The sequence below is a fragment of the Oncorhynchus mykiss genome, unplaced genomic scaffold (assembly GCF_013265735.2).
Source record: "Oncorhynchus mykiss isolate Arlee unplaced genomic scaffold, USDA_OmykA_1.1 un_scaffold_216, whole genome shotgun sequence".
Classification (NCBI taxonomy): domain Eukaryota; kingdom Metazoa; phylum Chordata; class Actinopteri; order Salmoniformes; family Salmonidae; genus Oncorhynchus; species Oncorhynchus mykiss.
In genome coordinates, this window is record NW_023493686.1 from 207432 (window position 1) to 233335 (window position 25904).

The following is a 25904-nucleotide window of genomic DNA, read 5'->3' on the forward strand; positions in this document are numbered from 1 at the left end:
TCTACAGCAGCATGCATCATCCCCAGTGTGTCGGTGCTGAAGCTGATGCTGCAGCAGGAGGGTTCTTCTACTCAAGGCATCAACACTTTACGGAAGACCATGTTGGACAGTCTGACAAGGAGGTTCTCCATAGCCGAGGAGACAAAGTGCCTGGTGCTGGCGACTGTCCTGGATCCACGTTACAAGAGCTATGCCTTCGCCTCAGGGACAGCACTAGAGAAAGCAAAAGAGTGGCTGAAGGAGGAGTCTGACCTACTAAGGAAACCAAATCCCAGAGCCACAGCAGAAAGGACGAGTGAAGAGGAGGACACAGATCCAGGTGCAAAAAAACAAAGAGTCCAGGTAGATCAGCCACCCAGTCTGGTGGACAGCCTCTACGCTAGAATCCTTGGAAGCCAACAGGGCAGGGCTGGAGTCCAGTGCAGTTTTGACATTGAGTTTGAGCGTTACCTCACAGAGCCTGTCATTGACAGAAAGAGCGGCTTGCCTTTGGAGTGGTGGAAGCAGAATGAGAACAGATTTCAATCACTCGCTCCACTGGCGAAGAAGTTTCTCTGTCCTCCATCTTCTTCGGTCCCAAGCGAGAGAGTGTTCAGTGAGGTGGGAAACATTTATGATAAGTGGAGGAGCAGACTGACAGGGGACCAGGCAGACAAGCTCTGCTTTCTACACTACAACCTAAAACTTCTTAACTGGGATTATTGAAGACCCATGAAAGCTGGTTGTTCCTTTTAACATGTTGTTCTCATGTTATTTGAGACTAGATTGATTTGATGTATTCAGTTAAAATTAAAAGTGTACATTGTTCATTCAGTATTGTTGTAATTGTCATTATTACAGATATATATATAATATTGAAGGATACAAAAGCCGATACCGATTAATCGGCCAATTAAAAAAAATACATACACACACACATATATATATATATATATCGATTGGTCAAATAAAAACTCTGCTGATTAATTGGTTTCAGCTTTTTTTGGTCCTCAAATCATCGGTATTGGCGTTGAAGAATCATAATCGGTCGACTTCTAATAGACTTGCTAAATTACCAAAATTCAGCATTTTGAAATGCCCCTCTGTGTCACTTCAAGGGAGATTTTAACCCACTTAATCCCAGAATGCCCCTCTGTGTCACTTCTAGGGAGGTTTTAACCCACTTAATCCCAGAATGCCCCTCTGTGTCACTTTTAGGGAGATTTTAACCCACTTAATCCCAGAATGCCCCTCTGTGTCACTTCTGGGAAGATTTTAACCCACTTAATCCCAGAATGCCCCTCTGTGTCACTTCTAGGGAGGTTTAACCCACTTAATCCCAGAATGCCCCTCTGTGTCACTTCTAGGGAGGTTTAACCCACTTAATCCCAGAATGCCCCTCTGTGTCACCTCTAGGAAGATTTTAACCCACTTAATCCCAGAATGTCTCCAAACTTCACCACCATTGTAAAGCCCGAGGTGTTGCTTTGACAGTCATTTCTGAAGATTGTTGTTGATTTCATGTAGAAACATTGAATGTGTAATAGTGAACACAGAGTGAAAGCAGATGAGCTGGTTCTTTGGCCATTTCCTGGTGTTTGATTGTGAAAACTGAGTGGGATCCCCTGTTAGCCAGGCTAAATGGTATGCTAATTAATGATAAATGTTAGCATGGTTGGCTATTGAATGATCAGTGGATAAATGGTAGGCCAATGAATGATAAATGGTAGGCTGATGAATGATATATGGTAGCATGGTTGGCTATTGAATGAGAGATAGATAAATGGTAGGCTGATGAATGATATATGGTAGCATGGTTGGCTATTGAATGAGCGATAGATAAATGGTAGCATGGTTGGCTATTGAATGAGCGATAGATAAATGGTAGCATGGTTGGCTATTGAATGAGCGATAGATAAATGGTAGCATGGTTGGCTATTGAATGAGCGATAGATAAATGGTAGCATGGTTGGCTATTGTCACGTAGAGTAGGACAGAAGGTTAAACTGAAAAACCTCTATCAAATAAAAAGATGGCGGAGCCGCAACAGTACTTCTGTGTGTTTATTTCCATGGTGAACCCAGAAGAAAAACAACAGTACTTCCATCCAAAGTATACATTATGGGGACAGCTTAAAAACAATGCTGCCCCATCAACGGCTCAATCCGTAATGGTCCCTTCCTTTGAACTGAAAGAGGCTCTTTTTGTAGGGGAAGCCCCTCCCATTAGAACATACCATAAATTATATACATTGCAACACATTTCTCATGATACAATATACCAATATAACACATTTACACAATCCACCCCTACTGACATGGTGTCTTCCAATATGCCCATTCACGTGAACCTGCCATTCTGGACAGGCACTACAAAGCCAGCCCGATTACCTAAACTGGTCCTTATCCCAGCATACCCGGAAGCTACAGAGACGGAGAGCGGGGAACAGAACCAAACAAACAACGTGCTCATCAATAACATTGATAAGTACAATAAACGTTGCTTAAATTAAACATGAACGCTTGTCTGTATATTATTTATGCCATAAACTGTTGCTGACGGGAGGTAATAATAGTGTGTAATGTATGTTCTAAGATAGCGAAGTTAACTTGTGTGATAATGGAGCAGGGAGGTGTGTGTGTGGTGTCTCAAACGTTGCCAGTGACGGACTTCTCCGTCACAGCTATTGATTGAGCGATGGATAAATGGTAGCCTAATATTAGTTAGTGTAGCGGGAATAAACCAGTCATGTCAGAAAAGGAGAGAGATGGTCTGCAATATGATTATGGTAGTTCTATATAATAAAAATCTAATGAATAGGAGACATGCTGCTTATGGTATTTATTAAGGATCCCCATTAGCCAAGGCAGCAGGTACTCTTCCTGGGGTCCAAAGAAGTATATAAGTGTATATAAAATACAACAGTACGTTTAACATTATTACACCACTACATATCTGCAATACATGTTTAGTACCACCATACATACACTATATATACAAAAGTATGTGGACACTCCTTAAAATGAGTGAATTTGGCTATTTCAGCCACGCCGTTGCTGACAGCTGTATAAAACCGAGCACACCGCCATGCAATCTCCATAGACAAACATTGGCAGTAGAATATCCCTACTGAGGGCTCAGTGACTTTCAACTAGCACTGTCATTGGATGTCACCTTTCAAACAAGTCAGTCAGTTAAATTTCTGACCCTGCTAGAGCTAAACCGGTCACCTGTAAGTGATTGTTATTGTGAAGTGTTAGGCCACACAAGCTCACAGAACGGGACCGGAGAGCGCTGAAGCGCGTAGCACGTAAAAAATAGTCTGTCCTCGGTATGCAACACTCACTACCGAGTTCCAAACTGCCTCTGAAAGCAACGTCGGCACAATAACTGTATGCCGTGAGCTCCATGAAATGGGTTTCCGCGGCCGAGCAGCTGCACACAAGCCGCAGATCACCGTGTGCAGTACAGAGCTTTGGCTGGAGTGGTGTAAAGCTCAGCGTTATCTGAAGGGATGAATTATGCGAGACCACATGGCCGTCCAACGGACTAATCTGGGTTTAGTGGATGCCAGGAGAACGCTACCTGCCCCAATGCATAGTCCCAACTATAACGTTTGATAGAGGAGGAATAATGGTCTGGGGCAGTTTTCATGGTTCGGGCTAGGTCACTTAGTTCCAGTAAAGGGAAATATTATCACTACAGCAGACAATTACATTCTAGAGAATTCTGTGCTTCCAACTTCGTGGCAACAGGTATGATAATGGCCCCGTGCACAAAGCAAGGTCCATGCGGAAATGGTTTGTCGAGATCGGTGTGGAAGAACTTGACTGGCCTGCACAGAGCCCTGACCTCAACCCCATCGACCACACTTTGGGATGAATTGGAACGCCGACTGCGAGCCCTAATCGCCAAACATCAATGCCCGGCCTCGCTAATGCTCTTGTGGCTGAATGGAAACATGTTCCTGCAGTAGAAAGCCTTATCAGAGGAGTGGAGGCTGTTATAGCAGCAAAGGGGAGGCCAATTCCATATTAATGCCCATGATTTTGGAATAAGATGTTCAGTGAGCAGGTGTCCACTTACTTTTGGTCATGTAGTGTACTTGTGTAGTACGTGTGCTACAGTAGCGTGAGCCTGTGAGTGGCTCTTCACAAATTAACGTTGTTCCACAAGGTGTAGTTGAATGTTTTTTAAATCTGATTTTACTGCTTGCATGAGTTACTTGATAGAGAATAGAGTTCCATGTAGTAATGGCAGTGTGTAGTACTGTGCTCCTCCCATAGTCTGTTCTGGACTTGGGGACTGGGAAGAGACCTTGTCTTGTGGGGTACACATGGGTGTGCCAGTCGTTTGAACAGACCGCTCAGTGCAAAGACGAGTAGTGATGCAGTCAATGTCTCGTCTACTTTGAGCCAGGAGAGATTGATGTTATAGTGCTCAGTGTACATTTAAAGGCCAGCAGCCGTGCTGCTCTGTTTTGGGCCAATTGTAATTTGCCTGGGTCCCTCTTTGTGGCACTTGATCATTTGACCAGTGGAGGCTGCTGAGGGGAGGACGGCTCATAATAATGGCTGGAACGGAGCCAATGGTATCAAACACCTGGAAACCATGTATTTAATACCATTCCAGCCATTCCATTCCAGCCATTCCATTCCAGCCATTACCACGAGCCCGTCCTCCCCACGTAAGGTGCCACCAACCTCCTGTGCATTTGACTGCTATGCGACCTCCTTTAACGACAAACATCTGTTTGATCACTAGGCCTACGTTTATGATAATAATGATTATCCAACCTTTGTTATAATTCCTACATCAATCTCCATTTACCCAAAAGAGAACAACAGGCCTAATTGCTTGCAAAACAGTTGATCAACTACTAGAAGTTGATCACTAGTTTTTGTGCGCCCGTGTGTTTCTGCGTGCCTGTGTGTGTGTGTCTTTGTGTGTCTCTGTGTGTGCGTCTCTGTGTGCCCCGGTTTCTCTGTGTTTGTGTCACTGTGTGCTCGGGTGTCTCTGTGTGTGTCCATGTCTAGTTACATCCACAGGTCAGGTACTGCATAGCCTTCATGCTAACGTGCATCAGGGGCCCCAGGTTGAATAACATATGGTAGAAGGCGTGCCCCAACTTCTCTCTTTTGGGTCACTTTTGCCGGTCCCAAGCCCGGATAAAGGAGGGTTGGAATTGTGACATAAAAAAAACAAGAATCGACAGAAGAAAGTTCATTAGTAGTTCTAAACATATTTAGGGTGTTTTTTACTAACTTTTTGTCTCTCCCATGATGTTATTCCTCTCTCCTACAGTGCCCATCACAATTACATGCACACGGCCAATTATGCAAAATAGGTGATGACGTCATTTATCGACTTTTAGGACAGCCAATAGCTACTTTCCTTACTGAGGAGTTGGCAACACTGGAGTTGCCTTTTCTTTTCGATGAACTAAAATGGCGGTGAGGTAGTATGGAAGAGACTGAGAGAAGGCTGGAGAAGAAACAGCTGTGCTGGAGTGCAGTCAATATGGCGGCACCTTTCTGATGATATGGAGCCGGAGGATGAGGGTCAAGGATCTGAATGGGCTTCAGAGGAAAGACAGAGAGGAGGAGAGCTCCTGGTACAGAAAGCACTGGAGCGTCTAGTAGTCAAAGGTAGGAAGCAAGAGTAGTGATGTGTTGGAGTGGAAAGTGGTGACGGTGTTTGATGAGACCTCACGGACATAGAAGAAGAAGTTGCTTTCTTAAAATGGACGAGCCAAGGAGGTTGAGGAAGATGGCGGAAGTGTCGTTTTGAAGTTGAAAGCACGTTGAGTACAGTTAGTGGACAACAGCATAATCAAGAATGGAGAGAAAAAAATGTATACAATTGTTGTGGGATATGAGTGATGAATCGTTGCTTATTGGATAATGGTGTTTATTTGGGAAACCCCTTTGAAGTCACGAGGACGGTGAAGAAGGCTTCAGGAAAAGTGAATGTAGTCATAGTAACCAGGAGTGGTATGGGGTTGATATCATGTAGTCAAAGTAACCAGGAGTGGTATGGTGTTGATATTGTGTAGTCATAGTAACCAGGAGTGGTATGGGGTTGATATCGTGTAGTCAAAGTAACCAGGAGGGGTATGGGGTTGATATTGTGTAGTCATAGTAACCAGGAGTGGTATGGGGTTGATATCATGTAGTCAAAGTAACCAGGAGTGGTATGGTGTTGATATTGTGTAGTCATAGTAACCAGGAGTGGTATGGGGTTGATATCATGTAGTCAAAGTAACCAGGAGTGGTATGGGGTTGATATCGTGTAGTCATAGTAACCAGGAGTGGTATGGGGTTGATATCGTGTAGTCATAGTAACCATGAGTGGTATGGGGTTGACATCGTGTAGTCATAGTAACCAGGAGTGGTATGGGGTTGAAATTGTGTAGTCATAGTAACCAGGGGTGGTATGGTGTTGATATCGTGTAGTCATAGTAACCAGGAGCGGTATGGTGTTGATATCGTGTAGTCATAGTAACCAGGAGCGGTATGGTGTTGATATCATGTAGTCATAGTAACCAGGAGCGGTATGGTGTTGATATCGTGTAGTCATAGTAACCAGGAGCGGTATGGTGTTGATATCGTGTAGTCATAGTAACCAGGAGCGGTATGGTGTTGATATCATGTAGTCATAGTAACCAGGAGCGGTATGGTGTTGATATCGTGTAGTCATAGTAACCAGGGGTGGTATAGTCATAGTAACCAGGGGTGGTATGGGGTTGATATCGTGTAGTCATAGTAACCAGGAGTGGTATGGGGTTGATATCGTGTAGTCATAGTAACCATGAGTGGTATGGGGTTGACATCGTGTAGTCATAGTAACCAGGAGTGGTATGGGGTTGATATTGTGTAGTCATAGTAACCAGGGGTGGTATGGTGTTGATATTGTGTAGTCATAGTAACCAGGAGCGGTATGGTGTTGATATCGTGTAGTCATAGTAACCAGGAGTGGTATGGTGTTAATATCGTGTAGTCATAGTAACCAGGAGCGGTATGGTGTTGATATCGTGTAGTCATAGTAACCAGGAGCGGTATGGTGTTGATATCATGTAGTCATAGTAACCAGGGGTGGTATAGTCATAGTAACCAGGAGCGGTATGGTGTTGATATCGTGTAGTCATAGTAACCAGGAGCGGTATGGTGTTGATATCGTGTAGTCATAGTAACCAGGGGTGGTATAGTCATAGTAACCAGGGGTGGTATGGTGTTGATATCGTGTAGTCATAGTAACCAGGAGCGGTATGGTGTTAATATCGTGTAGTCATAGTAACCAGGAGCGGTATGGTGTTAATATCGTGTAGTCATAGTAACCAGGAGCGGTATGGGGTTGATATCGTGTAGTCATAGTAACCAGGAGCGGTATGGTGTTGATATCGTGTAGTCATAGTAACCAGGAGCGGTATGGTGTTGATATCGTGTAGTCATAGTAACCAGGAGCGGTATGGTGTTGATATCGTGTAGTCATAGTAACCAGGAGCGGTATGGTGTTGATATCGTGTAGTCATAGTAACCAGGAGCGGTATGGTGTTGATATCGTGTAGTCATAGTAACCAGGAGCGGTATGGTGTTGATATCGTGTAGTCATAGTAACCAGGAGCGGTATGGTGTTGATATCGTGTAGTCATAGTAACCAGGAGCGGTATGGTGTTAATATCGTGTGTATCTAAAGAGCAAAAGGAGTGTACATTGTGGCTTGCAGAATTATCCACGCATGAAGTGAACAGCTGTGATTTTCAGAGCAGGGCACCGGTGAAAGGTGTTGTCTCTGGAGTCCCGTTGGACATTGATAATCAATATCTTAGGCAAAACAATCCAGGAGCAGCTGATGCACGTCTCTTGACCCGTCTGGAGAATGGAGGAAAGGAGCTAAGTTTGTTTGAGTATTTACCACCCTATGTAAAGTTGGGATATATAAGATACGCGGTAAGATCGTTGGTGCAAAACCCAATGCAAGAAGTGTAAACAGTTTGACCATGTGTCAAGTGTTTGCAGACGGAATTAATATGTTATTGACGAGTCTGAATGTAAAACGTTGTAACTGTGGTGGAGATCATATTTCTGAATTCCCAGAGTGCCCTGTCAGGGTGAAAGAGGTTGAAGTGTCAAGGATCAGGGCTGTACAGCAAATCTCCTACGTGGAGGCGGTGAAGAGTTGAAGGGTCAAAGGACCACAGTTCTGAAGGTATGGAGGTGGATGCATCACAACCAGTTGCCAGTGTTATTCATCAATTCAGTGATCTGGATACGCTTATTGTGAAGAAGGTGGATTTTGTAGCATTTATAGCCACAGTTATTAATTGTACTGCACAAGTATCCAAGAAGCTGGAGAACATATCAGCAGCCGAGAAGTTTTTGGGCCTCCTAGACTTAACGGCAGAAGCACTGCATGGACTACTGTTGCCAGGAAATGTCCTGCAATCACAGGATCCGTCTGAGCCTGTGTAGGGAAATGATTTAAAACAGAAAGCAGGCAGATTTAGTTTAATTAACATTTCGTTATTGATAGTTTGTGCGGATAAAAAAAATTAGCACGCTTTTTTTGTTTTTCGGATCTTTATTATCCACCTGTACTGTAGATGGCGGAATGCAAGCATCGTTGTTGCGGACGCCATTATACCAAAGAAGAAGAAGTTGCTCTCTTTCGTCAGTGTGGAACCGTGATTTCAGTGCTGAAAGGGTCTTCAAGCCGCTTCACATATGATCTGAAATGTTCTATTACTTCCAAACCAATGGGTAAAATATAATATCCTATTCATAAAGAGACTTAGTTAAGTTGCGCAAAATACGCATTTAGCGCAGCCATGGCGGTCAGGAGAACTCCCAATATGTATTCTCGCGGCGACGGCACATATCGCGTTCTCATACAGGGTGGTCTCTAGCTAGCTAGCTACATCAAAAACAAGAGCTGTCAACTTTCAAAATCAAGTGTCAAGGTAAGATCAAGCTTTCTAACATATTCTATAACGTTTCCAAATACACAACATCATTTTAGTTGTCGGATTATTTGTCCACGTCCACTGGATCAACGTTGTCTCAACAATTAGCCTATTGATCTGGCTAGCTACGTCGTTAGCTTATAATGGCTAGTTAGCAAGCTAACTAGCTATCAAAGCAAGTTTGTTGATTTTCAAGACGCTGTGTTGTGAATCACCATATTATTTGTTAACATACATTCTCAAATATATAAAGTGTGAATCGTTCATCTTTAAGATGACAAATCCGTTGGCAACCCTGAATAGCTAGTTAGTTAGCATGGCTAGCTAGGCCGTTTTGTTAGGTAGACAAGGTGGCTAACTTAATTTCATTAACCATTGTTCATGTTTTGGCGATTACAAACTAAATGTCGGTTTTAGTTCTCCTTTGCTTTAAAGGGGTTATCAGCAGTTGCTACATCCATTCTTGGACTTGTAAATTAATTATAAATATATACCTCCATTCATTCTTGAAGAATATAACTTGAAATGTCTCATGAGCTTAGTTTAACTGTTGCACCCCATTAGAACCCAACATACAACCTTGTTTTATGCCAACGTTTGGGGGGGGGGGGAAATACTGTATAGCCTCAAAACATGGTTAAAACTATAATTATGATATAATGAATGCATTTGAATTTGAAAGTGGTTACATTTCTCCAGCACCACCCCTCAGCTTTTCCCTGTACCAGGGGCGTGGAGTCCACTGTATTGTTTCTACTGATTGCCACTAAACTATATTGCGCGTGATTTAGCTAGCAGTGGAGCGCGGTGTCTTCATAGACAGCCTAATACTAGCCATACCTCACCAGACCTTCACAAAAGTTTCTGAACTTTTATTAGGGTAATATCTCAAGTCAAGTCATTGGGCTCCCGAGTGGCGCAGTGGTCTAAGGCACTGCATCTCAGTTCTAGAAGGCACTGCATCTCAGTTCTAGAAGGCACTGCATCTCAGTTCTAGAAGGCACTGCATCTCAGTTCTAGAAGGCACTGCATCTCAGTTCTAGAAGGCACTGCATCTCAGTTCTAGAAGGCACTGCATCTCAGTTCTAGAAGGCACTGCATCTCAGTGCTAGAAGGGACTGCATCTCAGTGCTAGAAGGCACTGCATCTCAGTGCTAGATGCGTCACTACAGACCCTGGTTCTACATGGCAATATGAATGTCCAATACACACAATAGACTGACTGGGGAGGTGATTTCTCACAATTAAAGTCCATCAATTAGAGCTACGATGTTAATATTTGTGTTAATTCTTCAGAATTGTAATCTGTGGGTGTCACACCATTTCATGGACCCAAGATCCATATGTAAGGCTGTGCCCCCAATGCAATGTTGAAGTCTATACGTTCACAATGTGATTTCAACAGATTTTTTTGGGGGGGTCAAATTAAAAACTTATTGTCTTGTTGAATTTATTAAACAACATTCCAAACTTGTTTAGCATTATTTTTTCCAATTGTGGCAGGATTCCACTATTTGCACATGTTTGCATCAGTTCCTTTGGGGGACTTTTAATTTGAAGGTGAAACACCGATTCCACTATTGTTGCTCACTCTGTTGTTCATGACACACAAGTAGCTATAAAGCTATCATTGCTTTCGCCATGGCAACGTTAGCTTGCTAGATACATTTTAAAGCAGAGATTCCTAGTACATATATTTTGCATGGTTTATCCCTTTATTATGGATTTTCTGAAACTCACCTTTCACTTATTGTGCTTCCTCTTTTGAATCCATCTGTAGACTTCCATGTCTGTATCCAAGTCCACAGGGTCCCCAGGTTCTGACTGTGGTGTTCCAGCCCAGAGAAGCTCACAGCAGGGTCCAGAGATGGTCTCAGTGAAGCTGGAGGACTGCAGTCAAACACTGGAACTTAATGTGATTGCCAAAGAGGAGGAGGAGGAGAGAGGAATCAAGGAGGAGATAGAAGTAAAAGAGGTGGATCAGAGAGCAGTCAAAGAGGAAATGGAAAAGAGAGAAGTCAAAGAGGAAATGGAAAAGAGAGAAGTCAAAGAGGAAGTAGAGATGGCAGTCAAAGAAGAGCATGAGAGAACAGTCAAAGAAGAAGAAGAAGAGGAGGAGGAGGAGGAGGATATAAGCATCAAAGAAGAGGTGGAGGAAAGATCAGTGATAGCAGAAGAGAACAAGGAAGAAGCTGCTCAACATCTAGGAACTAAAGAAGTAGATAGTATCAGTGACCCAGGTAAGTTCAGGTGTGGAGTACACAGAGAGGGAGGAGCCTCGGTGGCCCCAGGGGATTCCAGAACTATTGTTACTATGACTACACGATTCCAGAACTATTATAGTGCTTCTGCTGGCATCAAGTCTTTTAAAGCCCCCTGTTAGCATTGATGTTACTCTTCAATAACACAAACCCCCTGTTAGCATTGATGTTACTCTTCAATAACACAAACCCCCTGTTAGCATTGATGTTACTCTTCAATAACACAAACCCCCGAAGCAAATCAGGGGGAGGGCAATAGGTTTATTCTTATTCAAAGAGGACGAACTGTGCGGGGAGGTAGATGTTCATTCTCCCCTGTCCTCAGTGATTCTCTCCTCAGTGCAGTGATTCTCTCCAGTGATTCTCTCCTCAGTGATTCTCTCCTCAGTGATTCTCTCCTCAGTGATTCTCTCCTCAGTGATTCTCTCCTCAGTGCAGTGATTCTCTCCAGTGATTCTCTCCAGTGATTCTCTCCTCAGTGATTCTCTCCTCAGTGATTCTCTCCTCAGTGATTCTCTCCTCAGTGCAGTGATTCTCTCCAGTGATTCTCTCCTCAGTGATTCTCTCCTCAGTGATTCTCTCCTCAGTGATTCTCTCCTCAGTGATTCTCTCCACAGAACAAAGGGACAGGGTGTACTTTGTAACCCAGCCCTAGCCTGTGGTTGACCAATTTAGCCAATGGGCAAAATAACAAGTATCCTATTTGAGGTTGGACCTATGAGAAAGTGCCACACGTAGCTATGATTTCAAGACTGACATTCCTAACAGATGTTGAACTGAAAACCAACTATTTCCATTGATAAGTCCCCATTGATCGTTAATGCTCTGTTGACTTTGTCCTCTTAACCTTTAGTACTGCATTGACCTCTCGTCCTCTGTCTCTGCGTTGTGTATTTATCTTCAAAATATTGTTATACCTTTTTTTTAATGCTCTGTTCCTGATTCTAACCCCATATCTGTCCATATTCCCACAGGAGAGATCTCCAACCCAGGTTCAGACAGTGAGCCCAGTTCCACAGCATCAGGAAACCATAAACAACACAGACGGAGGAACTCAAGACAGAAACATCACCACTGCATGGACTGCTTCACTAGTTTCTATGATCCAGAGGAGTTGAAAAGGCACACTTGTAGGCCCCGCCCCTGCTCAGATTGCAGAGGCAGTTTTATTTGTCCGATTCACCTCAAATCACACCAACAAAGTCTCAAAATAAAGATGTACCCGTGTGGTCAATGTGGGAAGAGATTTCAGACCCCAAGCAGCTTGAAGATGCACCAGCTTACTCACACAGGAAAGAAGTCGTACCACTGCTTTCAGTGTAGGAAGACTTTCGGTTGGTCATTCAATTTGAAGAGACACCAGAAAATACACACAGGGGAGAAACCTTTCCACTGCTCCCAGTGTGGAAAGAGCTTCAGTCAGACAGGAGACCTAAAGAAACATCAGAGAATACACACAGGAGAGAAGCCTTACCACTGCTCTGAGTGTGGGAAGAGCTTCAGTATAGAAGCAAATCTAAAGGAGCACCAGAAAATACATACAGGGGAGAAGCCTTTCCACTGCTCCCAATGTGGTAAAAGCTTCAGTCGGTTAAGAGAACTAAAGAAACATCAGAGAATACACACAGGGGAAAAGCCATACAGCTGTGATCAGTGTGGGAAGAGTTTCAGTCAAACAGGAGTCCTAAAGAGACACCAGCTAACTCACACAGGAGAAAAGCCTTTCAACTGCTCCCAGTGTGGGAAGGATTTCAGTCAGTCATCACTTTTGAAAAGACACCAGCTAACGCACACAGGAAAGAAGCCTCACCACTGCTCTCATTGTGGAAAAAGTTTTAAATTGGAAGGAAGCCTTCAGAGTCATCAGAGAATACACAATGGAGAGAAGCCCCACCACTGCTCCCAATGTGGGAAAGCTTTCAGTCAGGCAGTAGACCTAAAGAAACACCAGAGAATACACACAAGGGAGAAGTCTTTCCAATGCTCTCAGTGTGGGAAGACTTTCGGTCGGTCATTATTTTTGAAGCGACACCAGAGAAGACACACGGGGGAGAAGCCTTTCCACTGCTCCCAATGTGGGAAGACCTTTAGTGAAAAAGGAAATCTTAAGCAACACCAGAGAAGACACTCAGGAGAGAAACCGTACAACTGTGATCAGTGTGGGATTTGTTTTAAATGGAAACAAAGCCTGAAGGAACATACGGAGGCAAAGCACAGTGCAGTGCCCAACTCTAGCCTTATAATGGAGTTGCCAAGCTGGGCATCTACATATCTGACTAATATTGACTGACTGTCTTTTTTTTGTTATTCTGTTAAACCTCTTTTAAAATATATATTTGATCTTCTAACACTTTATTTAGACAGCCAAAACACAGGAGACGACAGGAAACTGGTAGGGTGGACACAGGAAACTGGTAGGGTGGACACAGGAAACTGGTAGGGTGGACACAGGAAACTGGTAGGGTGGACACAGGAAACTGGTAGGGTGGACACAGGAAACTGGTAGGGTGGACACAGGAAACTGGTAGGGTGGACACAGGAAACTGGTAGGGTGGACACAGGAAACTGGTAGGGTGGACACAGGAAACTGGTAGGGTGGACACAGGAAACTGATAGGGTGGACACAGGAAACTGATAGGGTGGACACAGGAAACTGGTAGGGTGGACACAGGAAACTGGTAGGGTGGACACAGGAAACTGGTAGGGTGGACACAGGAAACTGATAGGGTGGACACAGGAAACTGATAGGGTGGACACAGGAAACTGGTAGGGTGGACACAGGAAACTGGTAGGGTGGACACAGGAAACTGGTAGGGTGGACACAGGAAACTGGTAGGGTGGACACAGGAAACTGGTAGGGTGGACACAGGAAACTGGTAGGGTGGACACAGGAAACTGGTGGACACAGGAATTGAAAACCGGTATCCAGTGAGCAGGATGTGCGACTGGCTGTGAGTGTTACCGCTCTACAACAGGTTATTATTCTGTCACACTTGGAAGTTCACTTATAATATTCTCATATGGAAATGTACTAAAGAGTTCCAGCACGTGGATCATATCCTGCAGAAATCCATTCCGTTTCTATCTGCATAAAGTCAATTTACTTTCTGAACTAAACTTCCATTACCAGCAAGACACACACTTCTCTGGAACATGTTATGTGCATCATTTATGCAATTTCACCAGACTGCCCACGTATCTGCTTAATGTAACACTTTCTCTGGGTGATTTGTGATGTTTTACTTCCCATGACTGTGTTTGTATATATGTGTATATTTATATTGTATTATACAGGGCACATTGGAAAGAGAGACCTAGGTCTCAATATGTCTTCCCAGGTCAAATAAAGGTAAAAACATCACTAATAATAATAATAATAATGACCTGATTTTAAAAAGTAGAGGACAGACATAAGGGAAGGCTGTTGTCTGTATTAACCAGTGATCTACTATAATGCAGGGTATAATGTAAAGTACAAAATAAAATAATGACAAGATAAGCACGTTTGTATTTTGGTTTTATTCACCATGCAGACAATGGGTTCCATCAGCTTGTTGCTATGCACATCCATCCATGTCAATTATATGACAGTCAACGCCCGTTAGTCAGTCAACGCCCGTTAGTCAGTCAACGCCCGTTAGTCAGTCAACGCCCGTTAGTCAGTCAACGCCCGTTAGTCAGTCAACGCCCGTTAGTCAGTCAACGCCCGTTTGTCAGTCAACGCCCGTTTGTCAGTCAACGCCCGTTTGTCAGTCAACACCTGTTTGTCAGTCAACACCGTCTCTAACGTGTCATTTAGTTTTTTTACCACCTGCTTTTTCACAGGAATGTGTGTTTTCAACAAGGCCGTAGCGATCCGCAGAACTAAACAAACACAAACTTTGATGGTAAGACACTGGATCCTATTAGCAGAGAGTCTGGGGATTCCAAATCACCCTCCCTTATTGGAAACAACTTGTTCCAACAGTACGGTAACAAATGGCTGTAATGAAAATACAGTTTTGGTAACATTTGACTTGATTTTTCACACACAAAAAAACGTCCTGATATAGACACAACCAGATCCTATTGGTGCAGTGTCTGAGGACTCCAAATCACAGGTGGTGGACAAAGTACCCAGTTGTCATACTTGACTAAAAGTAAAGATGCTTTAACAGAAAATGACTTAAGTGAAAGTTACCCAGTAAAATACTACTTGAGTAAAAGTCTAATAGTATTTGGTTTTTAATATACTTAAGTGTCAAAGGTATAAATAGAATTGCTAGTATAAATCATTTCAAATGTTATATTAAGCAAACCAGATGGCACAATTTCCTTTATTTACAGATAGCCAGGGGCACACTCCAACACACAAAGTGTGAGTTGGACAATTTTCTTGTCAAAATGTAACAAGTACTTTTGAGTGTCAGGGAAAAACTATGGAGTAAAAAATACACAATTTTCTTTAGGAATGTAGTGAAGTAAAAGTAAAGTACAGATACTCACAAAAAACGAATTAAGTAGTACTTCAAAGTATTTTTTACAGCACTGCAAATCACACCCCTTTAATGGAGACAACTTCTATAGAATTAACAGTCCAGTAGCAAACAGCTGTATAGGGATAACTGCTTTAGTGTAAATGGTACAGTAGCAAACAGCTGTATAGGGATAACTGCTTTAGTGTAAATGGTACAGAAGCAAACAGCTGTATAGGGATAACTGCTTTAGTGTAAATGGTACAGTAGCAAACAGCTGTATAGGGATAACTGCTTTAGTGTAAATGGTACAGAAGCAAACGTGTAGATAAATCAAATGTAAAAATAAAATACAAAATAAAAGCTAATTACAGTGCTATACAGATGCTCAGCCAAAACCCCAAAGAGCAATCAATGCAGATGCAGAAGCACAGAGGCTAAGAAAAACTCCCTAGAAGGCAGGAACCAAGAGGAACCAGACTCTTAAGGGGTGGCAAATTTTCTCTTCTGGCTGTCGCAGATTTTTCCAGGAGGACTTTTATTTTGAAATGTAGTCCGTATGATCGCGTGGTTAATGTCGCTGGGTTCACATTGCCGTAAAAGGGTCTCTAGCTAACTTAGCGACACCAACAAGAGCTGTCAACTTTCAAAATCAAGTGTCAAGGTAAAAATCTATCTTTCTAACATGTTATAGAATGTTTCCAAATACAGAAAGCATCACTTAGGAGTCGGATTATTTGTCCACCCAATTAACATTGTGTCAACAATTAGCTTGCTAACTAGCCATAAGACGCTAACTAGCAAGCACGTTTGTTTATCTTCAAGACGCGGTGTGTGTTGTGAATTACCATATTAGTTATCAAGACAATAATGTCAAATATATGAAGTGTTCATCTTTAAGATGACAAATCCATTGGCAACCCGGACCACTAGCTAGTAATGTAGCATGGCTAGCTAGGTCGTTTGTTAGGTAGCCAAGGAGGCTAGCTAGCTAACATCATTTCAGTAATAATCAGATCATTAGTAATTTACTGATTACAAATCAAATGTCCGTATTAGATCTCGTTTACTGTAAAATATATTCCTCGTAATTTAGCTAGCTATCTAACTAGATATCGTCCCTTGCTAGTGAGAAAGGTGACAGTAAAATGCGTCAGTAAGCTAAAGCGATAACTCTTCTGTGTAATGGAACTGAGATTCGTGATCAAGGACTGGTCAGTAAGCTAAACCAATAATAGCTCCACATGACTATAGTTGTTTGGTGTCAAATCCGTTTCAAAAGTCGAACAGGCGTTGAAACATCATTTCATGAGCGAACACTTGAGTCAACGGAGAATAACGGTGGTCCTGCAAGCACAAATTAAACTTGAGATCTTGCCAGTGTGACTTCGAGCGAGCACAACTGCGTTTCCGCAGGCAGTAAATTCATTCCAGAGCAGAGATGTGTTCATCTGAAGAAATACTTACTACATGAAGAGTCAGAAATCACTGCACTCTCACAAATAACCCACCTCCCCACATGGACGTCCTTTCTCCCTCACACCAAATGTTTTAATTCAATTTTAACTGTTGTCCAGTTTGCTCTTCCAACTGCTTACTATCATTTTCAACAGAGCCTGTAGTAGTTTACTGGAACACAATAAGGTCATGTTTTTGGAACAATTACGGCTTGACTGCTCTCCAACCAGATTTTTTTTTACAATAAAGAGGAAATGGGAAGGTAAAAAGTGAAGTTAATGAGGTAAGTACGATTGTTTTTCAGTAGAGAAACCAGCTAGCTAATCAACAATGATTTCAATGTTGAAATTGAAGTAATTATTTGGTCTTCTCTTATTAAACAGGCTAATGATGAGGCAAGCTAGTTTGTCAGCTTGCTAGGAAGCTAATTAACCATGAAGCAAAAGCCAAGGTGATTTCATTTGCTGTACAGTCTCTGGTTTAACTGAGAGCATTGTACCTAAGTTAAGGAGGGGGTTTAGTAGAGGATCCTAAAACTGAGTGGGGTTGGGGCACTACAGGGCGGTGGACCCCTAGGGGCAGGGCGGTGGACCCCTAGGGGCAGGGCGGTGGACCCCTAGGGGCAGGACGGGGGAGACCCAGCTATATTGTGTGCAAGTAAAAAGATCTCTACAGTACCATTAGGCCTATGGGATTAATTATATGGAGGGTGTACTGTTTGTGTGTGTTGATGTTTAGGTGTATGTGTGTTTTCATTCAACTTTTGTTTTCCAAACCTTTCCCTTTGATACATAAAACAAAAACATGGAGTCGTGTTGGGGAGAGATTTTAGTTATTGACTAGACTGGTGGGGGTCAGGCGTGTAGGCGGCTCGAGTTGGTGTAGAGCAAGTATTCCCAAACTGAGGTAGCCCTGGGGCGGCAGTGGTTAGAGGCAGGTATCCTCGTGGTTAGAGGCAGGTATCCGCGTGGTTAGAGGCAGGTATCCTCGTGGTTAGAGGCAGGTATCCTCGTGGTTAGAGGCAGGTATCCTCGTGGTTAGAGGCAGGTAGCCTCGTGGTTAGAGGCAGGTATCCTCGTGGTTAGAGGCAGGTATCCTCGTGGTTAGAGGCAGGTATCCTCGTGGTTAGAGGCAGGTATCCTCGTGGTTAGAGGCAGGTATCCTCGTGGTTAGAGGCAGGTAGCCTCGTGGTTAGAGGCAGGTAGCCTCGTGGTTAGAAGCAGGTAGCCTCGTGGTTAGGAGGTAGACACGTTTTTAATACCATCCTTCAGCTACCATAAACCCCTCCCATCTATCTCTGAATCCCACCCATCCACTCAGTGTTTGCTCACGCGAGCCATCTCGTGCGTGTTCGACTTTTGAATCGGACTTGACACCGTATTGTTCCCATCGCCACAGCAACGTGAGCTAGCAAGTTGAATTTATTAGCAGATATTCCTAGTGCATGGAATATTTTGCATGGTCTAGCTATCATTTTACTAGCGAAGCTGCTCCAGTATTTAGTGAAACTCACCTTAAATGTATTTCCTCTTTTGGATCCATCTCTAGCCTTCCATGTCTGAACAGAAGTCCACAGAGTCCCTGGGTTCTGGCTGTGGTGTTCCAGACCAGAGAAGCTCACAGCAGGGTCCAGAGATGGTCTCAGTGAAGCTGGAGGACTGCAGTCAAACACTGGAACTTAATGTGATTGTCAAAGAGGAATGGGAGGAGAGAGGAATCCAGGAGGAGATAGAGGTTGATCAGAGAGCAGTCAAAGAGGAGGTGGAGATGGCAGTCAAAGAAGAGCATGGGGAGAGAACAGTCAAAGAAGAAGAGGAGGAGAACAGTGAAGTGTCTGCTCCAGATCTAAGGGAAGAGGAGGCAGCAGTAGATAGTATCAGTGACCCAGGTAAGTTCAGGTGTGGAGAGAAGTTGGTGACTTGGTGGCTACAGGAGATTCCCAAACCATTGTAGGGCTTCTGCTTGCATCAAAAGTTTTTTAAAGCCCCTTTCAATGTTCCCTTTTTAATCCTAACCCCATATATATGTCCATATTCCCACAGGAGAGAGCTACAACCCAGGTTCAGACAGTGAGCCCAGTTCCACAGCATCAGGAAACCATAAACAACACAGACGGAGGAACTCAAGACAGAAACATCACCACTGCATGGACTGCTTCACTAGTTTCTATGATCCAGAGGAGTTGAGAAGACACACTTGTAGGCCCCACCCCTGCTCAGATTGCAGAGGCAGTGTTATTTGTCCAACTCACCTCCTACCACACAAACAGACTCTCAAAACAAAGAAGATGTACCCGTGTGGTCAATGTGGCAAGAGATTTCAGACACCAAGCAGCTTGAAGATGCACCAGCTTACTCACACAGGAAAGAAGTCGTACCACTGCTCCCAGTGTAGTAAGAGGTTCTGTCATGTAGACGCCTTAAAGTATCACCAGAGAATACACACAAGGGAGAAGCCTTTCCACTGCTCCCAGTGTGGGAAGACATTTGGTTCGTCATTCAATTTGAAGCGACACCAGAAAATACACACAGGGGCGAAGCCTTTTCACTGCTCCCATTGTGGGAAGAGCTTCAGTGATGAAGAAAGTCGAAATAAACACCAAAGAATACACACAAGAGATAGGACTTTCCACTGCTCTGAGTGTGGAAAGAGCTTCAGCAAGGGAGGAAATCTAAAGGAACATCAGAAAATACACACAGGGGAGAAGCCATACAGCTGTGATCAGTGTGGGAAGAGTTTCAGTCAGTCATTACTTCTGAAGGGGCACCAGCTAACGCACACAGGAAAGAAGCCTCACCACTGCTCTGACTGTGGAAAGAGTTTTAAATTGGAAGGAAGCCTTCAGAGTCACCTGAGAATACACAGTGGAGAGAAGCCACACCACTGCTCCCAATGTGGGAAGAGCTTCAGTTGGGTAAGAGACCTAAATAAACATTGGAGAGTACACAGAGAGGAGAAGCCTTTCCACTGCTCCCAATGTGGGAAGAGCTTCAATGAGAAAGGAAATCTAAAGCAACACCAGAGAAGACACTCGGGAGAGAAACCGTACAGCTGTGATCAGTGTGGGAATTGTTTTAAATGGAAACAAAGCCTGAAGGAACATCAGAAGGCAAAGCACAGTGCAGTGCCAGACCACGGCCTTATAATTGTGTTGCCAAGCTGGGCATCTACATCTAATTAATATTTACATTAACCAGGTTTCCATCTAACCTTTTTGTGTGAGTAAAAAAAACGTTTTAAAAAGTAAGATTTTTATTTGTTACATCAAACCTTAAATGGGAAAGTAGCTTTTATGTTTTATCTCTGTCATCATGCACTGTTTTGTTATCTGTCTGTTTGGTGGGAAACATTTTATTGATGTGGGTTTTAAAATATTCACATGAAAATCTGTCTTCAATTGGATGAAAACCTAGCTAGTGTTGCACATTTGTTAGGCTAAATAGATATGTTGAATTATGCAAAAGAGAGAGACTTCTGACAACTAAGTCACAACAGGTGGAGTCCGAGTCCATGTGAGAGTCGAGTCATGAGTCATGAAAATCGTGAGTCCTGGTCTCGAGTACTACAACACTGACAGCTACTCTCCTTTTGAGAACGTTTTATTTGTGCAAATTGATTACATTACCTTAATTTTCTTGCTTGTTAGTGCTAAGTTTGGGCATCGTTCAGGATGCCTGGTTGAATTGCCACCACCCAACTGACCTGATTGAAGAGAGGTCAGTGAAGTGGATGAATACAGTGGGTGTAGTAGCTCCGTTCAACCACAAGATGAAACTATCGACCCTTAATAAAAACAGTAAAAAGTTGCTTTCTTCCATCCAGTGGAACCGTGATGAACTGCTAAAACGGTCAAACCACCTCACATGTTATTGGAGCAACACATCACCATGACTTCCTAACAAAATGGAAGATGTGAGATTATCCTGCTTTATGAATCGTATTGATGTGAATTTGCTACAATGTGTGCATGTAGTCCCGCACTCAGAGCCGTGTACAGTCTACAGAGTTGTTCTGTGGGTGTCACGGAGTAGGCTGATACCCCATTTCATGGGTGCGCACTCCATAGGGAAGGCTGTACAGTGCCATACAAACGTTCAATACACATTATGGGCTGAATAGTGAGGTGAATTCCCACAGTCAAAGTCCCGCAATAAGAGCTATGACGCTAATATTTGTGTACACTCTTTAGAATTGTAATCTGTGGGTGTCACTGAGTTGGCTGATAACCCGTTTCATTGATCCACAATCCATAGGTAAGGCTGTACAGTGCAGTATGCCCCCTTGAAGTTTTTATAAATGTTAAATTAACTTAACTAATAGCGGTTCCAAGCATAGAGATCCTATTAAATGAATTGAGGGGCTAAGTCATAAACCCTACAAAAATCCAGAATGGCCCGAAATTGGCCCTTTCTGGTCAGGGAGAATCCAACCCAGTCTAATTAGGGCTCCCGAGTGGTGCAGCGATCTGAGACAATGCATCTCAATGTTAGGTGTCACTACAGACCATGATTTGATTCCAGGCTGTGTCACAACCGGCCGTGATTGGGAGTCCCATAGGTCGGCGCACAATTGGCCCAGCGTCGTCCGGGTTAAGGTTTGGCCGTCATTGTAAATAATAAATTGTTCTTAACTGACTTGCCTAGTCAAATAAAGGTTAAATAAAAAATAAAATGATTGGTATGAATGGCAGTAGGTGATGCATTTCCTGCTTTTACTTATACAGGAACATACAATTAAGGCATGTGAGATCAGAAAATGTGTAATAGAATTGAATGAATTAAAATGTTCATAGAATTATAAAAACGGTTCATAAGGATTTTATTTAAAAATTATTATAACCTCTAAAATCAATGTAAACAGACCATAAATGTCTCAATTTGTGTTTTCTAGGAAATCTGTGAGTGCAATTATATGATACAATATCAGTACTTCATTTACAACTTGTCTAAGTCCCATCATCAACAGGTTTCAGTCAGTGTCTGGCTGTGGATTGACTGCATTGTTTGAATGGAATGTCGGCATATTGGTAGTTCTTTAGAAACATTTATGGAATTATTCCTCTAAAACTGTCTGGCTAGCTGGCTAGCTCGCTAAAAAACTGCAGATAATTGTCAAATTCATTGTTTTACACTATCTTATCACAGCACTGGCAAACCATGGTTGACCAAAATGAGCTGTCCTTTTAATACCATCATAAGAAGGCGAATTATATTCTAGTGTTCCAATTCCTAATTCTATGGTTCCAAGCCCTTTCTATGGATTCTATTCCTATGGTATTGTTCCTCAGGTTCTCCACCTTCCAGGTGGTGTGATTAGGTTGGTTTATCATTGTGTGGGGCTGCTTTGGCATGAGTCTGAATGGGAACGGTCTGTCTGACATTGACCTTATCGTATCACTGTACGGTGCATTCAGAAAGTATTCAGACCGCTTAACTTTGTCCACATTGTTACGTTACAGCTTTATTCTAAAACTGATCAAATAAAATACTAAAATCTACACACAATACTCCATAATGACAAAGCGAAAAACAGTCTTTTTTTTAAAACATTTTTGCAAATGTATTAAAAATAGAAAACAGATACCTTATTTACATAAGTATTCAAACCCTTTGCTATGAGACTCAATTGAGCTCAGGTGCATCCGGTTTCCATTGATCATTCTTGAGATGTTTCTACAACTTGATTGGAGGAGTTCACTTGTAGTAAATTCAATTGATTGGACATGATTTGGAAAGGCACACGCCTGTCTATATAAGGTCCCACAGTTGACAGTGCATGTCAGAGCAAAAACCAAGTCATGAGGTCGAAGGAATTGTCCGTAGAGCTCCGAGACAGGATTGTGTCGAGGCACCGATCTGGGGAAGGGCACCAAAACATTTCTGCAGCATTGAAGGTCCCTAAGAACACAGTGGCCTCCATCATTCTTAAATGGAAGAAGTCTGGAACCACCAAGACTCTTCCTAGAGCTGGCCGCCTGAACAAACTGTGCAATTGGTGTAGAAGTGCCTTGGTCAGGGAGGTGACCAAGAACCCGATGGTCACTCTGACAGAGCACCAGTTCCTCTGTGGAGATTGGAGAACCTTCCAGAAGGACAACGATCTCTGCAGCACTCCACCAATCAGGCCTTTATGGTAGAATGACCAGACAGAAGCCACTCCTCAGTAAAAGGCACATGACAGGTCGCTTGGAGTTTGTCAAAAGGCACCTAAAGGACTCTGACCCTGAGAAACAAGATTCTCTGGTCTGATGAAAACAAGATTTAAATCTTTGGCCTGAATGCCAAGCGTCCCGTCTGGAGGAAACCTGGCACCATCCCCACGGTGAAGCATGGTGGTGGCAGCATCATGCTGTGGGGATGTTTTTCAGCGGCAGGGACTGGGAGACTAGTCAGGATCGAGGGAAAGATGAACGATGCAAAGTACAGAGAGATCCTTGGTGAAAACCTGCTCCAGAGCACTTAGGACCTCAGACTGGGGTGAAGGTTCACTTTCCAACAGGACAAATCAGGAGTGGCTTCGGGACAAGTCTCCGAATGTCCTTGAGTGGCCCAGCCAGAGCCCGTATTTGAACCCTATCAAACATCCCTGGAGAGACCTGAAAATAGATGTGCAGTGACGTTCCCCATCAAACCTGACAGAGCTTGAAAGGATCTACAGAGAAGAATGGGAGAAACTCTCCAAATACAGGTGTACCAAGCTTGTAGCGTCATACCCAAGAAGACTAGAGGCTGTAATCGCTGCCAAAGGTGCTTCAACAAAGTACTGAGTAAAGGGTCTGACTATTTATGTAAATGTGATATTTCCATTTTTATGGGGTATTGGGATAAAAAAAAATCCTCAATCTACACACATTGAGAACTACAATTTCATTTTAGAATACAGCTGTATTGTAACAAAATGTGGGGAAAAAGTGAAGGGGCCTGAATACTTTCCGAATGCACTGACAAGAGGGTGATAACCTCTGATTCATAACATGTCGACATGTGGACCAGGCAAGACCAGGAGTGAAAAAAATGTATCTTCAGAAATAATTTACAGGACACCTGGAGATTATTATTCCCAGCTACAGAAGACGACTCCTTTTTTTCCCCCCTCAAAGTCAGAAAAGCTATTCAAGAATTGACTACATTTTTATTTCCCAGAATGCACTCAGCAATAAACTGGATTCAAAAAGGTATATGTGTTCTTTGAAAAAGGTATTCTCTGACATGTTCAATCTCTCTCTGGCTCACGCCTCTATACCCACCTGCTTCCAGATGTTCACTGTGCCCAAGAAAGTGAAAGTAACTGAACTGAATGACTACAGACCAGTAGCACTCCCTTCTGTCATCATGAAGTGCTTTGAGAGGCCTAGTCAAAGACCATATCAACTCCCTCCCCGACATACTCGACCCTCTCCAATTTGCCTACCACCCTGACTGATCCACGGACAACGCAATCGCCATTGCATTGTACACTGCCCTCACCCACCTGGACAAAAGGAATGCATAGGTGAGGATGCTGTTCATCTCGACTACAGCTCGGCCTTCAATACCATAGTGCCCTATAAGCTCATTACAAAGCTCACAGCCCTGGGACTGAACTCCTCCCTATGCAACTGGGTCCTGGACTTCCTGACAGGCTGCCCCCAGGTGGTGAAGGTAGGCAACATTACCTCCTCGACACTGATCCTCAACACGGGGGCCCCACAAGGGTGGATCCTCAGTCCCCTCCTGCAATCCCTGTATTCCCATGACTGTGTCCTCAGTCCCCTCCTGTATACCCATGACTGTGTCCTCAGTCCCCTCCTGTATTCCCATGACTGTGTGTCCTCAGTCCCCTCCTGTATTCCCATGACTGTGTGTCCTCAGTCCCCTCCTGTATTCCCATGACTGTGTGTCCTCAGTCCCCTCCTGTATTCCCATGACTGTGTGTCCTCAGTCCCCTCCTGTATTCCCATGACTGTGTGTCCTCAGTCCCCTCCTGTATTCCCATGACTGTGTGTCCTCAGTCCCCTCCTGTGTTCCCATGACTGTGTGTCCTCAGTCCCCTCCTGTATTCCCATGACTGTGTGTCCTCAGTCCCCTCCTGTGTTCCCATGACTGTGTGTCCTCAGCCCCCTCCTGTATTCCCATGACTGTGTGTCCTCAGTCCCCTCCTGTATTCCCATGACTGTGTCCTCAGTCCCCTCCTGTATACCCATGACTGTGTCCTCAGTCCCCTCCTGTATACCCATGACTGTGTCCTCAGTCCCCTCCTGTAATCCCTGTATACCCACGACTGTGTGTCCTCAGTCCCCTCCTGTATTCCCATGACTGTGTGTCCTCAGTCCCCTCCTGTATTCCCATGACTGTGTGTCCTCAGTCCCCTCCTGTGTTCCCATGACTGTGTGTCCTCAGTCCCCTCCTGTATTCCCATGACTGTGTTCTCAGTCCCCTCCTGTATACCCATGACTGTGTCCTCAGTCCCCTCCTGTATACCCATGACTGTGTCCTCAGTCCCCTCCTGTAATCCCTGTATACCCACGACTGTGTGTCCTCAGTCCCCTCCTGTATTCCCATGACTGTGTCCTCAGTCCCCTCCTGTATTCCCATGACTGTGTGTCCTCAGTCCCCTCCTGTATTCCCATGACTGTGTGTCCTCAGTCCCCTCCTGTATTCCCATGACTGTGTGTCCTCAGTCCCCTCCTGTATTCCCATGACTGTGTGTCCTCAGTCCCCTCCTGTGTTCCCATGACTGTGTGTCCTCAGTCCCCTCCTGTATTCCCATGACTGTGTGTCCTCAGTCCCCTCCTGTGTTCCCATGACTGTG

The 25904-nt window shown here is 43.8% G+C and overlaps 1 protein-coding gene and 1 pseudogene across 4 annotated transcripts in view; both read left to right on the plus strand.

The window, feature by feature from the left end:
• Window positions 1-13293, plus strand: part of LOC110485367 — a 29072-nt pseudogene extending 15779 nt beyond the window's left edge.
• Window positions 8019-25904, plus strand: part of LOC110485371 (zinc finger protein 501-like) — a 37863-nt gene continuing 19977 nt past the window's right edge. Inside the window, exons 1-3 of one of the 4 annotated variants that reach the window (XM_036973009.1) lie at window positions 8019-8938; window positions 18663-19002; window positions 19157-22532. In XM_036973009.1, the coding sequence (XP_036828904.1) occupies window positions 18669-19002; window positions 19157-20295 (1473 nt within the window). In that variant the 5' untranslated portion in view covers window positions 8019-8938; window positions 18663-18668 and the 3' untranslated portion in view covers window positions 20296-22532. Of the gene's footprint in view, window positions 8939-16209; window positions 16321-17150; window positions 17398-18662; window positions 19003-19156; window positions 22533-25904 lie in introns of those variants that run through there. The other 3 variants (XM_036973006.1, XM_036973007.1, XM_036973008.1) reach the window with 3 other exon arrangements.